At 29.0% G+C, this 13,242-nt stretch overlaps 1 protein-coding gene across 1 annotated transcript; it reads right to left on the bottom strand.

Moving 5' to 3' along the window:
- Nucleotides 1–7,132: 7,132 nt before the first annotated feature.
- LOC122269941 (acid-sensing ion channel 2-like) lies at nt 7,133–9,533 on the bottom strand. Its single transcript, XM_087166816.1, has 2 exons — nt 8,547–9,533; nt 7,133–7,195 (listed from the first exon to the last, which is right to left on the bottom strand). Exons 1-2 carry the CDS (start codon nt 9,531–9,533, stop codon nt 7,133–7,135), a joined length of 1,050 nt encoding a protein of 349 aa, XP_087022942.1.
- Between the last annotated feature and the right edge of the window lie 3,709 nt (nt 9,534–13,242).

Genomic DNA, 13,242 nt, shown 5'->3' with positions numbered 1-13,242 from the left:
ACTAATATGTAAATTATGGCAGATCACTTTTATTAATTGCAAAATACTGCATTAATAAATTCACAACTAAATGAATTTGCGGTTTAACACTGCCATTAAAATTTCTAAGATTTCAATGACAATCATGCAAGATGTTCCTAAATAAAGTCCTAGACTCCCTCCTAAATTGCTGAAAAATTCAGAAATATCATACAATGGCCTTTGTTCTATTATCTCCTTTGTAGTTTCTAGATGAAGTTTTAAAAATGCGTAATTATTTTTGAAAAATTTAAAATCGTCTCGTTTTCTCAGTTTGAGCTTAGGCTTAAGATATTTGTCAAAATATCGTCTGGAAGGCCAAGAAGATTTCCACACTTGTTCATTGTAATTTGCAGAAAAGCATGGCAAATCGCAATTGCATTTTGAATGATAGACGAGAAGATTGTTGATAACATCAAACAAGCACGAAATGTCCTTCATGTCAGTCATATTACACATTAAAAAATCTGTTTTATGAACAGGAACCATGGGATCAACGCAGTCACATTTTTCCTGATTGATTTCCTGTAGACAACCCAATATACAGTCCCTTGGATTTAATAACTGTAACCGATAATCCATGCATTTATCTTTATATGGAGCTGGTAAACGTTCGGTTTCGGTTGTTTTAATTTTTATGTGTGTTTCAAAGCCAGGACTTACAAGAATTCCTTTTTCTTCTATGCTAGGTTCTTCGAATGCACCATGTATAGTAGCTAAAGCTCCTATTCTCATCGAAAGGTATTCAATATAAGAATCGGTCTCTAAGTTTAAAATTATTTCTAAATTGTTGTTATTTAAAAGAAGTGACTGTTTCTTTAATAAACGCTTAGAAAAGGTTGAAGGTTTAAACGTGTAGCAATTTCCAAATATTATATTTTGATTAAATTCAAAATCGTCTCCTGAGCAAAAGCTTCCTTTAAAGGAACAATATTTAATGAAACTCTTTCCTTGAGTTCCGTATGCTTTACGCGCTTCTGCGTTTAATTTTGTATAGCTATTGAGAAATTCAATCATGTTCATCTTCGATTTGTCGAATGTCGTATTTAAGACAGATGAGTAGAAGGTTTGGCTAACAGGCATTAAAAAGTGAAAGAGACCATCAGCTACCTCAAGATCAGTATTGATAGAATAATTGCAATAGTATGGAGTTTCTTTAAAACAAATATTATATATCTTTTTCATTGGGTTCAAATTGCAAACAGTAGTGGCGGGATAGAGATCACTATTTTCGTCAACAAGTCTTAGAACAACAACAATCGGATAGTTGAAGAAGGAATTAGTAAAACAAATAATTTGATATAATGATGCCATAACTCCTGCTAATATAATAACTGTCCATAATTTTTTTAGAATTTTGTTGTTCGAATCGAACACTTTCGAAACTCCTAAGATGCTCACTCGTAATGGGCTTGAATAGAATGTTAACATTTTATGGAATATTTTTTGAAATATGCTATTTTAATTCTTTTAATAACCTATTGATAATTTTCTTATATTGATGATTAAAAACCGATGATTAATACTGAAGATTAAGAATAAATAATCAGTGTTTAAAGTTCAATTGCTCGCAAAGCAATGAGAAAATGAAGAGGTCCATAAAGACTTATTAATGCTTAGGAAAGTGAAAAACCCAGATTAAAAGAGTTTTTAAAATTTAAAACTCCTAATAATATCTATAAGTGCACTAGTGCTTATTATATTTTTTAGAACATATTGTATCATTATTATTGTATTCTTATATTATCTTATTATTTGCATCAATGATTTAATTAAAATTGTCAGTTAGCACGAAATGCGGTTTCATATACTATTTTAATAGAATAAGAATTTAAGCTGTGCCGAAATAAAAGAATTTTTATTCGATTATAATTTTATGTCATTGCGTGTGTCACATTACTATCTTTTCATGAGCAGTTTCCTTTATCTACTCTGAAAAGATTTTAACTATAATATGAACTTGTTTTTTAAATTACTCCCAGGTACACGAGTTTTTTTACTCCAATTATGTTTTGGCGTGCTTCTTTCAGATTTCGCTAATGAAGTAAAAGGAAAGAAATATTTAATCTAATGGAAAACATATTGACAATTATTGATTGAAATGGATCTCATGAATGAGGTGAAGCTAAGATAGTTTGCGCACAATTCAGCAAAAAAATAGAAAAAATCGATATTTTTATTCTTTGCTAAACTATTTACTGTTAGAACTTTCATTCTAAAATTAAGGTAAAATAACTGACTGCAGTCTGTCTATCTAATTAACCGTAAAGTTTAGGGTAAAGAACATTTTTTACCTTTACGGATTTGAAACCGTTTACAACCTGCAGACAAAACTAAACTGTTTTTTTTTAACCATTTGCAACTAGCATGGTTTCAAAACTGTTAAAAAGAAGTTTAACAAGACATTGAAGACAGTTTAGCAGCTTCATGGTGTTGCCGCATGCGTGTGAATGAGAGTATCGTATTTAAATAGTTTAGGGTCACCAATTGGGGAAAACAGGAGGTTGAAAGATCTTCATATATTGAAGGGAATGGAAGAAATATTGTGGTGTCAACAATATGACTCGACACTGTTTGTGTCGGTCATGAGATTGACAGAATGGCTCCCTCGGTTTTAATTAATATGTGCCCAGACGTAAGGAACTAAGTGGTTGCAGCTTCCTCTTAAATTTCGGTATGAATTCCAAATCCACCAAAAAAAAGGTATGTTTATTCTGAGAAAGTACGTTTTCGCTTCTAATTACCTTATATTTATCAGTATTATTAGATTTATCAAAATTAATATATTTATAAATTTTATTATATTATGAACAATACTTCATACTTTTTCCTCTGATTTCAGCATTATGTTCTGCTAAATTTAAAAGGCAGGGGAAAGGAAAACCTACAAGAAGTAAGAGGTGAGACACCAAAATTGATTTATTACAAAATTTGTCCATAACGCTTTCTACCAATATTTTATCAATGTGAAAACTATATAATCTATGTATAATCCCATTTTAGTACTATACAATTTAGTAATTTTTTTAAAAAGGGTATAAGTTAAGCCTCGATTGCCAATTAAACCATTAATAAAAATTATACACAAGGTGTAACATAACGACTTACCATAGAAATATCGAAAGTGAACTGAAAAAATTAACTTACTTGAATTAACGATTTATAAATTAGTGAGTATGTTAGTAAAATGATAACACTAGCGAATAATGAATGAAGAGGTGGGATTGAAAAATCAAAAAAATATTTTATTTGCCTGATATAACTTGAGGAAGTTTCTAATAATTACCTTCCAAACCCTTCCAGTTTTCAGAATAATGAAACAGGTTTTGATGTTTTCAGTCCACGCTTCTATAACGATGTCCTTCCGATAGCGTTTTTTCTTAGATCAAGTATAGTTCAGACCCGTGATGCGTGTTTTTTTAAAAATTTCTTTTTTGACCAAGATTCCAAAAATATATATTCAGGGTAGTCATTTAGAAACAATAAGTACAGCAAAGAGAAAAATAAACCAGCCTTTTCGAGGGGGTGGCCTCAAATTTGCTATATAATTTGCGTAGATAATATTTTAAGTTGCGAAATAGGACACGAAAATGCACTTTCCCTGAATAAACATAATTCCCCCCCCCCCTGCTGATTTGTATTCCTTACCCTCAAAATATCAAGGAAAGCCGCAATTCGGGAAATATTGTCCCAATAGTTTGATCAAGAGAGTAATCCAAAGTTTAGATCCCTTCATGCTAATTTTATTTTTTTTGATTATTAGCCTATATTTCGAGAACATTTTTAGCAAATTGAAACATTTTTCCACACGATTATAAAATTCATTTATTCAAAGATAGTTCTAAGTAAAAAAAGTATTAGTTATTTATTATTTTTTTTTATTATTTTATTTAATAATAGTCGAAAAAACTTTGATTTAGAGGTATAAAGTTTTTTAGAATAATTTATGGAATGCAATTTTAAAAGGCAAAATACAAAATTTGACCGAATTCGGTCGAATTTTTCCCGAGAATTCGAATTTTAAATCCGTCAAAGAAAGGTAGGTTTATTCAGATTAAGTACGATTTTTCACTCATTTCTTCATTTAAAATATTGTCAGCACAAAAGAATTAGAATATTTGAGGTCATATCCGTGAGTCATTAAGTTGAGTCCTAATGCGTGAAAATCTGATCATTATGGGGGGGGGGGGATCAGTAGAAAGCTTTTCTCCCAAATATGAACGATGTTTAATCTTCTAATACCCATCATCCAGGTCAATATTTGGTAAAATTTTATGATTTGAAAAATGTTTTGGGATTTTTTTCTGCTTGTATGCATTTTCAAAGTGGTTGCCTGTAGCCTCTTTGATCAAAGTTTTTAATTACAATGAAAATTGTAAGAAGAGTAAAAAATTCGATTCAAGTTTTATTTGGACAATTTTATGAAATGCAAAGAGACTTGTGTAAAATTTCGTCGAATATTTTTACCAAAACTAAAAACTAAAAAAAAAAAAAGTAAATAAAAAAAATGGATGTTTTGTTATATATAAAAATTTATGCACATAAATTGTCACATAAATTTTTAATCGCAAGTTCTAGAATATATATTTCATATATTTTTTCAAATTCACTTTTTGTTTTAATTCTTATAAAATATGAACTGGGTACAATGTGAAAGGATTTGGTGTTAATAATGTGCACTTTGCACCAATTTTCCTGGTCGTAGAGATTTTATACATGCTTAATAAATGTCTTATCATTTGAGTATAGTGGATTTCGTTTCATGACCAAAATGTGACTAAATATACTCGGGGAAAAATTATGGTAAAATTACCATACTGTATGCTAAGGTACTTTCTGGTAAAAGAAAACAATAATTACGATTAATAAAGTGATAGTATGTGGTATTTCAGCTATTCATTTGACTATTTTATCGTCCATATGGTAACAGTTCACAGGAAATTCTGATTTTCAAAATTATAATTTTTATTATAGTACATATTGTAAAAAAAAAAAAGAGAAAAATACAGAACTGAAAAGTAAATTTAACTAAACAAATGTCATGATGAAACCACCAAATTTTATATTTCATTTGCCAAATTTTTTCACATACAACTGTATTTTATTGTTATTTTTACCAAAATACTACCAAAATGTCTCAGTAAAATTTACCGAGCTTTCTGCTGTTCCCTTAGAGAGAGAAAAAAGGTAAATTTTACCTTATTCTGGCAGTTTTGACCTTACTTTTTTCTTCCGTTCAGCGGAACTAAAAAATAAATTTTTCAATTTTGCGTAAAAATTAAAAATTAATTTAAAAATTATTCAAAAAGTTTAAGCCTAATTAATTGGATTATTTAGGGCAGGACAGCAATTATTTAAGGGTTTCGAAATGTCAATAAGCAAATTCACGACAGTAGATCTGTAGCATATGTATACTTGATGATTAATTGCTTCTATTAAGGTGGTGAACGCTAAATGCTACCTTACAATGTTGTGAATTTCTTTAAGAATGCCAATATCACTTTCTAGCAAGAAGCATTTATTGTAAGATAAAAAGGAACAAAAACTGTTATCAGTCTTGAAGTCATCAAATCTACTTATAAAATTGGAGTTTAGGTGGGCACCATCGTAGACAAATAACTCCCGTTGTGGTAAATTTAACACTCCGTTGGGGGCGCCTCGAACCTTACAAGATCTGGCTCGGTGTGTCTGTCAGGTACATCTCTGTTTTGTGGGTTTTCTGTTAATATGTATTACTTTAAATCTTCTATTTTTATTCTTTTTATGTCCAGGCTTTTACACCCAAACCTTTTTTTAGTTTATATATTTTTTCACACATATTTTTTAATTTTTCATATTAAATGTTTTTATTTCAATATTATGTGCTAGTCTTGCATCTTTTTCTCTACTAAATAGATTAGAAACTGTAGAAATGTATTTGTTAGTGCATTTCATAATTATTTCCGTTTTTTCGTCAGAAAGAAAACAGTTCCTATAGTTTTTATATTCAAAATATTCCAGTTGCTTTATGTTTAAAAAAAGAAAAGATCTACTGTGAACTGATAACATTGATATTAAACCAAGGGCAATGGACTGGCTAGTTTAAAATGTGTATATACGTGTCTGTTAGAGTAATTAGTTTAATATTAATTCGATGTAACAAATAGTAATTCATTCAGGTTATTACTTTAATTTTTACCCCTTGGACCCTCAGATATTGGCGTCTCATTCATGCACTTTTTTTCTGACTCTCTTAATGGAAGCAAAAATAAACTTTAGAGTTTTTTAAACAAACAGCTTAAAGGTTTCAAAATCTGATAAATTATCAAATTGAATTTGTACTAAAATATGAAATCCGAAAAAAGTAGTTGAAAATCTTTTTAATTCATATTAAAAAATTTATCAATAATTGATTTTGTAAATTAAAGAAAATTCATTTTCGTACTTGTAAAATTTTACCTTTAGCGCGGAAAAAGACACCGGTGTTAAAATATAAAACGGTACTTTTCCTTTTCCCTGGCCCAAGTAAATTCAGCTATTTTATTTATCGATTTATTTGTTGAATTTATCGCCTATGCCGGCGCAATAGAAAAGTACTTATAATACATATTATCAATATTAAACCAATGAATCCAATTTCGAAATATTTTACTAATATTCCGGAATACTTTATCATTAATATTTTCGGAAAAATTTCACATTCTTTCAAAGCACAATAATTTTGTTTTCGATTGTATTATCTTATTGATATTGCAAAAATAAGCGTTAAAGCCATTTAATTTATATAGATTCACTATGATTGAGATAGATTATTTAAGTATTTATAATATTTTAAGGAAAATAATTTATTTTAATAAATAATTCTTGATATTTAAAAGAAAACATTCTAATTTTATCAATTGGTTAAAGTAAAACAATCAAATTGCAAAGTAGATAAAATGAAAAAATAAATATATATTTTAATGAATTAGAACAAAAATATTCATATTGTATTTAATTTGATTCGTTAATAATTTTATATCTTATTAATGAATAATAATGGTAATAGCAAATCTGTAAAGAGCAAAATGATTGCATTAATTTTTAGTTTATTGAAATTGTCACATTATTCTTGCATAAAATAAAACAAAGCAATTCAGATTTTTTTTATAGGCATTTCAGGAGACATTTTTAAAAAACTAAAAAGGCAAAGTTCCACCTAAGTAAACAAAATAAAGATCAATTTGAGATATAATGGGGCAATATTTTTTTTGTTGCTTTCTTTTAATATAAAATTTATAGTACTTTGTATTGTTTGGAGTCCATTTATCTCTGCCAATTCTATGCAGCCATATTTTCTGTTGTTCTTCATTGCGATCTCCAACAGTTAAGTGATATGATATAATTTAAAAGCATAATTTTGACTTATAAGGGCATCCAAATGCGCAACAACCTGTCATTGTTTATTTAAAATTATAGAACAAGTGAAGTTTAATGAAAAGCTAAAATAGAAATAACAGATCGAGTGCAATGATACTTCACCGTTTAAACTAGCCAACAAAATGGCGACTGCTGAGCCATGTGATCGGCGGCAGCCTATCAAAATAGAAAGCGGCACAAAGGTGGCACGGAAAGAGTGATGGTATTTTTTCTAATCAAGTTTTGTAAACAATTTATTTTAATTCTAAATTTTCTCTTAATTCTATAATGTCAAAATATTATATTATTTGCAGTAATGTCAAAGTATTATATTATCAATAGTAATGTCAAAGTTTGTTTCAAATTCATGCGTTCTGTGTAAGCATAAGCAGAAAACCTACGTTTTTAACATATAAGAAAAGGCATTTTTGTAGTATATTGCAGATTATTTTTTTATGAAAAGACAACTAGTCTTATCATTGTCTAATTATTAATGTTATTCAGGTACGTTGTAACACTTTTCTCGTAAGACTGGTTATTTTTTCTTATACTGCTGCCTTTTCTGTCAAATAAAGCAAGTTATTTTTGTAATTATTATTCAGAAATGTTATATTATTTCTCGCACAACAAGCTAATATTGTGTATTTTTGTAAAAGTTGATGAACTCGTCTTTTTTTTTTTTTAAGGATAGTAATAGACAGTCAGTAAAATAATTGCTAAAAATCTAAAACAGCTATTATGTAGTTATTAAATAATTGAAGAAGTTACATTTAGTAATAAAAAAAGACTAAATTGAAACTAATATGTAATTTATAGCAGATCACTTTTATTAATTGCAAAATACTGCATTAATAAATTCACAACTAAATGAATTTGCGGTTTAACACTACCATTAAAATTTCTAAGATTTCAATGACAATCATGCAAGATGTTCCTAAATAAAGTCCTAGACTCCCTCCTAAATTGCTGAAAAATTCAGAAATATCATACAATGGCCTTTGTTCTATTATCTTCTTTGTAGTTTCTAGATGAAGTTTTAAAAATGCGTAATTATTTTTGAAAAATTTAAAATCGTCTCGTTTTCTCAGTTTGAGCTTAGGCTTAAGATATTTGTCAAAATATCGTCTGGAAGGCCAAGAAGATTTCCACACTTGTTCATTGTAATTTGTAGAAAAGCATGGCAAATCGCAATTGCATTTTGAATGATAGACGAGAAGATTGTTGATAACATCAAACAAGCACGAAATGTCCTTCATGTCAGTCATATTACACATTAAAGAATCTGTTTTATGAACAGGAACCATGGGATCAACGCAGTCACATTTTTCCTGATTGATTTCCTGTAGACAACCTAATATACAGTCCCTTGGATTTAATAACTGTAACCGATAATCCATGCATTTATCTTTATATGGAGCTGGTAAACGTTTGGTTTCGGTTGTTTTAATTTTTATGTGTGTTTCAAAGCCAGGACTTACAAGAATTCCTTTTTCTTCTATGCTAGGTTCTTCGAATGCACCATGTATAGTAACTAAAGCTCCTATTCTCATCGAAAGGTATTCAATATAAGAATCGGTCTCTAAGTTTAAAATTATTTCTAAATTGTTGTTATTTAAAAGAAGTGACTGTTTTGTTAGTAAACGTTTAGAATAAGTTGAAGGTTTAAACGTGTAGCAATTTCCAAATATTGTATTTTGATTAAATTCAAAATCGTTTGCTGAGCAAAAGCTTCCTTTAAAGGAACAATATTTAATGAAACTCTTTCCTCGAGTTCCGTATGCTTTACGTGCTTCTGCGTTTAATTTTGTATAGCTAGTGAGAAATTCAATCATGCTCATTTTTGATTTGTCGAATGTCTTATTTAAGACAGATGAATAGAAGGTTTGGCTAACAGGCATTAAAAACTGAAAAAGACCATCAGTTACCAAACCTTCCTCAAGATCAGTATGGATGGAATAATTGCAATAGTATGGAGTTTCTTTAAAACAAATATTATATATCTTTTTCATTGGGTTCAAATTGCAAACGGTAGTGGCGGGATAGAGATCACTATTTTCGTCAACAAGTCTTAGAACAACAACAATCGGATAGTTGAAGAAGGAATTAGTAAAACAAATAATTTGATATAATGATGCCATAACTCCTGCTATTATAATAACTGTCCATAATTTTTTTAGAATTTTGTTATTCGAATCGAACACTTTCGAAACTCCTATGATGCTCACTCGTAATGGACTTGAATAGAATGTTAAAATTTTATGGAATATTTTTTGAAATATGCTATTTTAATTCTTTTAATAACCTATTGATAATTTTCTTACATTGATGATTAAAAACCAATGATTAATAATGAAGATTAAAAATAAGTAATCAGTGTTTAAAGTACAATTGCTCGCAAACCAATGAGAAAATGCCCTGGAGGTCCACAAAGACTTATTAATGCTTAGGATGGTGAAAAACCCAGATTAAAAGAGTTTTTAAAATTTAAAACTCCTAATAATATCTATAAGTGCACCAATGCTTATTATATTTCTAGAACATATTGTATCATTCTCATTGTATTCTTAGATTATCATGTTATTTTTGCGAATGATTTCATTAAAATTGTCAATTAACACGAAATGCGTTTTCATAAACAGTATTTTAATAGAATAAGATTTTAAGCTGTGCCGAAATAAAACAATTTTTATTGATTATAATTTTATGTCAATGCGTGTGTCACATTACCATCTATTCATAAACAGTTTCCTTTATCTACTCTGAAATGATTTTAACTATATTATGAATCTGTTTTTATATTACATCCAGGTACACGAGTTTTTGCACTCCAATTATATTTTTGCGTGTTCCTTTTAGATTTCGCAAATGAAATGAAAAGAAAGAAATATTTAGTCTAATGGAAAACATTTTGACAATCATTGATTGAAATTGATCTCATATATGAGGTGAAGCTAAGATAGTTTGTGCATAATTCAGCAATAAATAAATAAATAAAAACAAATCTATATTTTTGCTTTTTGCTAAACTATACACTGAACTTTCATTCTAAAATTATGGTGAAATAATCGACAGCAGTCTTTCTATCCAATTAACCGTAAAGTTTAAGGTAAAGAAAATTTTTTACCTTCACGGTTTTGAAACCCCGTTTACAACCAGCATGGTTAAAAACCATGCAGACAAAACTAGACTGATTTTGAACCATTTGCAACTAACATGGTTTCATAACTGTTAAAAATAAATTTAACTAGACATTTAGAGGTAGTTTATCAGCTTCATGGTGCTGCCGCCTGTGTGTGAATGAGAGTATCGTATTTAAATAGTTTAGGGTCACCAATTGGGGAAAACAGGACGCTTAAAGCTCTTCATATATTGAAAGGAATGGGGGGAAATATTGCGGTGTCGACACTGTGTGCGTCGGTCATGAGATTGACAAAATGGCTCCCTCGGTTTTAATTAATATGTACCTAAGGAACTAAGTGGTTGCAGTTACCTCTTAAATTTCGGGAGTAAGAAATCCAAATCCGTTGAAAAAAAGGTATGTTTATTCTGAAAAAGTATGTTTTTGCATCTGATTACCTTATATTTATCAATATTATTAGATTTATCAATATTAATATATTTAAAAATATTATTATATTATGAACAATACTTTATATTTTTTCCTGTAATTTCAGCATAATGTTCCTCAAAATTGGGGAAAGGAAAAGCTACAAAAGGTAAGGGGTGAAACACCAAAATTGATTTGTTATAAAACTTGTCCATAACGCTTTCTACCAATAGTTTATCAATGCGAAAACTATATAATATAATCTGTGCATAATCCCATTTTAGTACTATACAATTCAGTAATTTCCTTTAAGAGGATATAAGTTAAGCTTCGATTGCCAATTAAACTAATAATAAAAATTATACTCAAAGTGTTCCATAATGAATTACATTAGAAATATTTTTAGAATCCCTGTCAAAAAATTAACTCAGTGAGTAAAAAATAATTATAATTCAGTGAGTAAAAAATAAAAGCACTAGCGAATAACAAATGAAAAGGTCGGATTGAAAAATAAATAAAAAAATCGCTTTATTTGTCTGATGAAACTTGTGGAGGTTTTTTATAACTAATTTCCAAACCCTTCCAGTTTTCAGAATAATCACACAGGTTTTGATGTTTTCAGTTCACCTTTCTTTAACAATGTCCTTCCGATAGCGTTTTTTCTTAGTTCAAATATAGTTTAGACCAAGGGTTTCCAACTGGTGGCTCACGGGCATCATCCGACCCTCGAAGCCTTTTTTTTTGTGGTCCGCGAACTTAAATATATTAGTTTTCATAGCGGACAATTTTCGTAAAAAATCTATATGGGCTTAAAATACTTTTTTTGTTAAAAAAAAAAAAAAAAAAAAAAAAAAAAAATAATCTGTGAAATTTAACATACCAACGGTGCAAAAAAAAATATTTCCCAGGTTTTACATCCAAGAAAATATTTATTCAAATACAAAAATACTCGTGTATGTTGCTCTCTTTTTTATTTCTTTTTTTTAATATTTTTTTATTTTGTGAATATAATTTATCATGCGCGTATCAGAGATTCTCCAATTTAGCTTTTTGAAACCACTCATTTTGGACGAAATTATTTACATTTGTAAATTTTAAAGTGCATAAAAGAGGGAATGAATATCATGTTTTATCGAAATTCCTTGAATTGAATATCGCATGAGCGGAAAAGAAAAAAAAATTATTTCAGATGCTCGAGAATTTTTTAGTTGTTGCTATAATTCCTAATAAGTCGAAAAAATGTTAATTTATCACAGAATTAAATTTGAAAGTAAAAAAAGTCACTAAGTTTCAGATTAAGAGAAGATTCATAATGATACGTAACAAGCATTATTTGTAAAGCTTGTTATTTTGTCTTTTTTTAATATTAAAAAAACTTTTATGAAAATCTGACAGCAATATTTAATGTTCCTTAAAACATAAAAGAGTCCTATATAAAATTTCGATAAAGTTGTGGCCCGACATTTGACTGGTGTTTTTCATTGCGGCCCCCGGCCTCATGTAAGTTGGAAACCCCTGGTTTAGACCCTTGATCTGTGCTTTTTTAAAAAATTTCTCTTTTGACCAATATTCCGAAAATGTATATTCAGGGTAGTCATTTAGAAACACTAGGTTCAGAACACAGAAAAAAGAAACCCGGCCTTTTCGAGGGAGTGACCTCAAATTTGCTACATAATTAGAGTAGATAATATTTTAAGTTGCGAAGTTGGGCATAAAAATGCATTTTTTCTGAATAAGCATAATGTTTCCCTGGCGGATTTGTATTCCTTACCCTCAAAATATCGAGGAAAGCCGCAATTTGGGAAATAGTGTCCCAATAGTTTGATCAAGAGAGTAGTCCAAAGTTTATATCCTTTCATGTTAATTTTATATTTTTTCTCATTAGCCTATATTTCGTGAACTATTTCAGCAAATTGAAAACATTTTCCACACGATTATAAAATTCATTTTTTCAAAGATGGTTCTAAGTAAGAAAATAATAGTTATTTATTATTTTACTTAATAATAGTCGAAAAAACTTTGACTTAGAGACATACAGTTTTTTACAATAATTTAAAGAAAGCAATTTTAAAAGGCAAAATACAAAATTTGACCGAAATCGGTCGAATTTTTCCCGAGAAATCGAATTTTAAATCCGTCAAAAAAAAGGTAGGTTTATTAAGATTAAGTTCGATTTTTTACTCCTTTCTTAATTTAAAATATTGTCAGCACAAAAGAGTTAGAATATTTGAAGTCACACCCCTGAATCCTTAAGTTGAGTCCTAATGCGTGTAAATCTGAATATTAGGGGGGGGGGTCAG

The sequence above is a fragment of the Parasteatoda tepidariorum genome, chromosome 6 (assembly GCF_982258835.1).
Source record: "Parasteatoda tepidariorum strain Cologne lab strain chromosome 6, Ptep-v5.0, whole genome shotgun sequence".
Lineage (NCBI taxonomy): Eukaryota > Metazoa > Arthropoda > Arachnida > Araneae > Theridiidae > Parasteatoda > Parasteatoda tepidariorum.
Note: the sequence above shows the minus strand (reverse complement) of the source record. Positions and strands in the feature narration are given on the sequence as shown.

Coding starts and splice junctions, on each gene's coding strand:
- LOC122269941 (XM_087166816.1), bottom strand. CDS start 9,533: ATGGCATCATTATATCAAATTATTTGTTTTACTAATTCCTTCTTCAAC. Junction 7,196..8,546: donor CTACAAATTACAATGAACAA/GTGTGGAAATCT, acceptor TTGTTTACTTAG/GTGGAACTTTGCCTTTTTAG.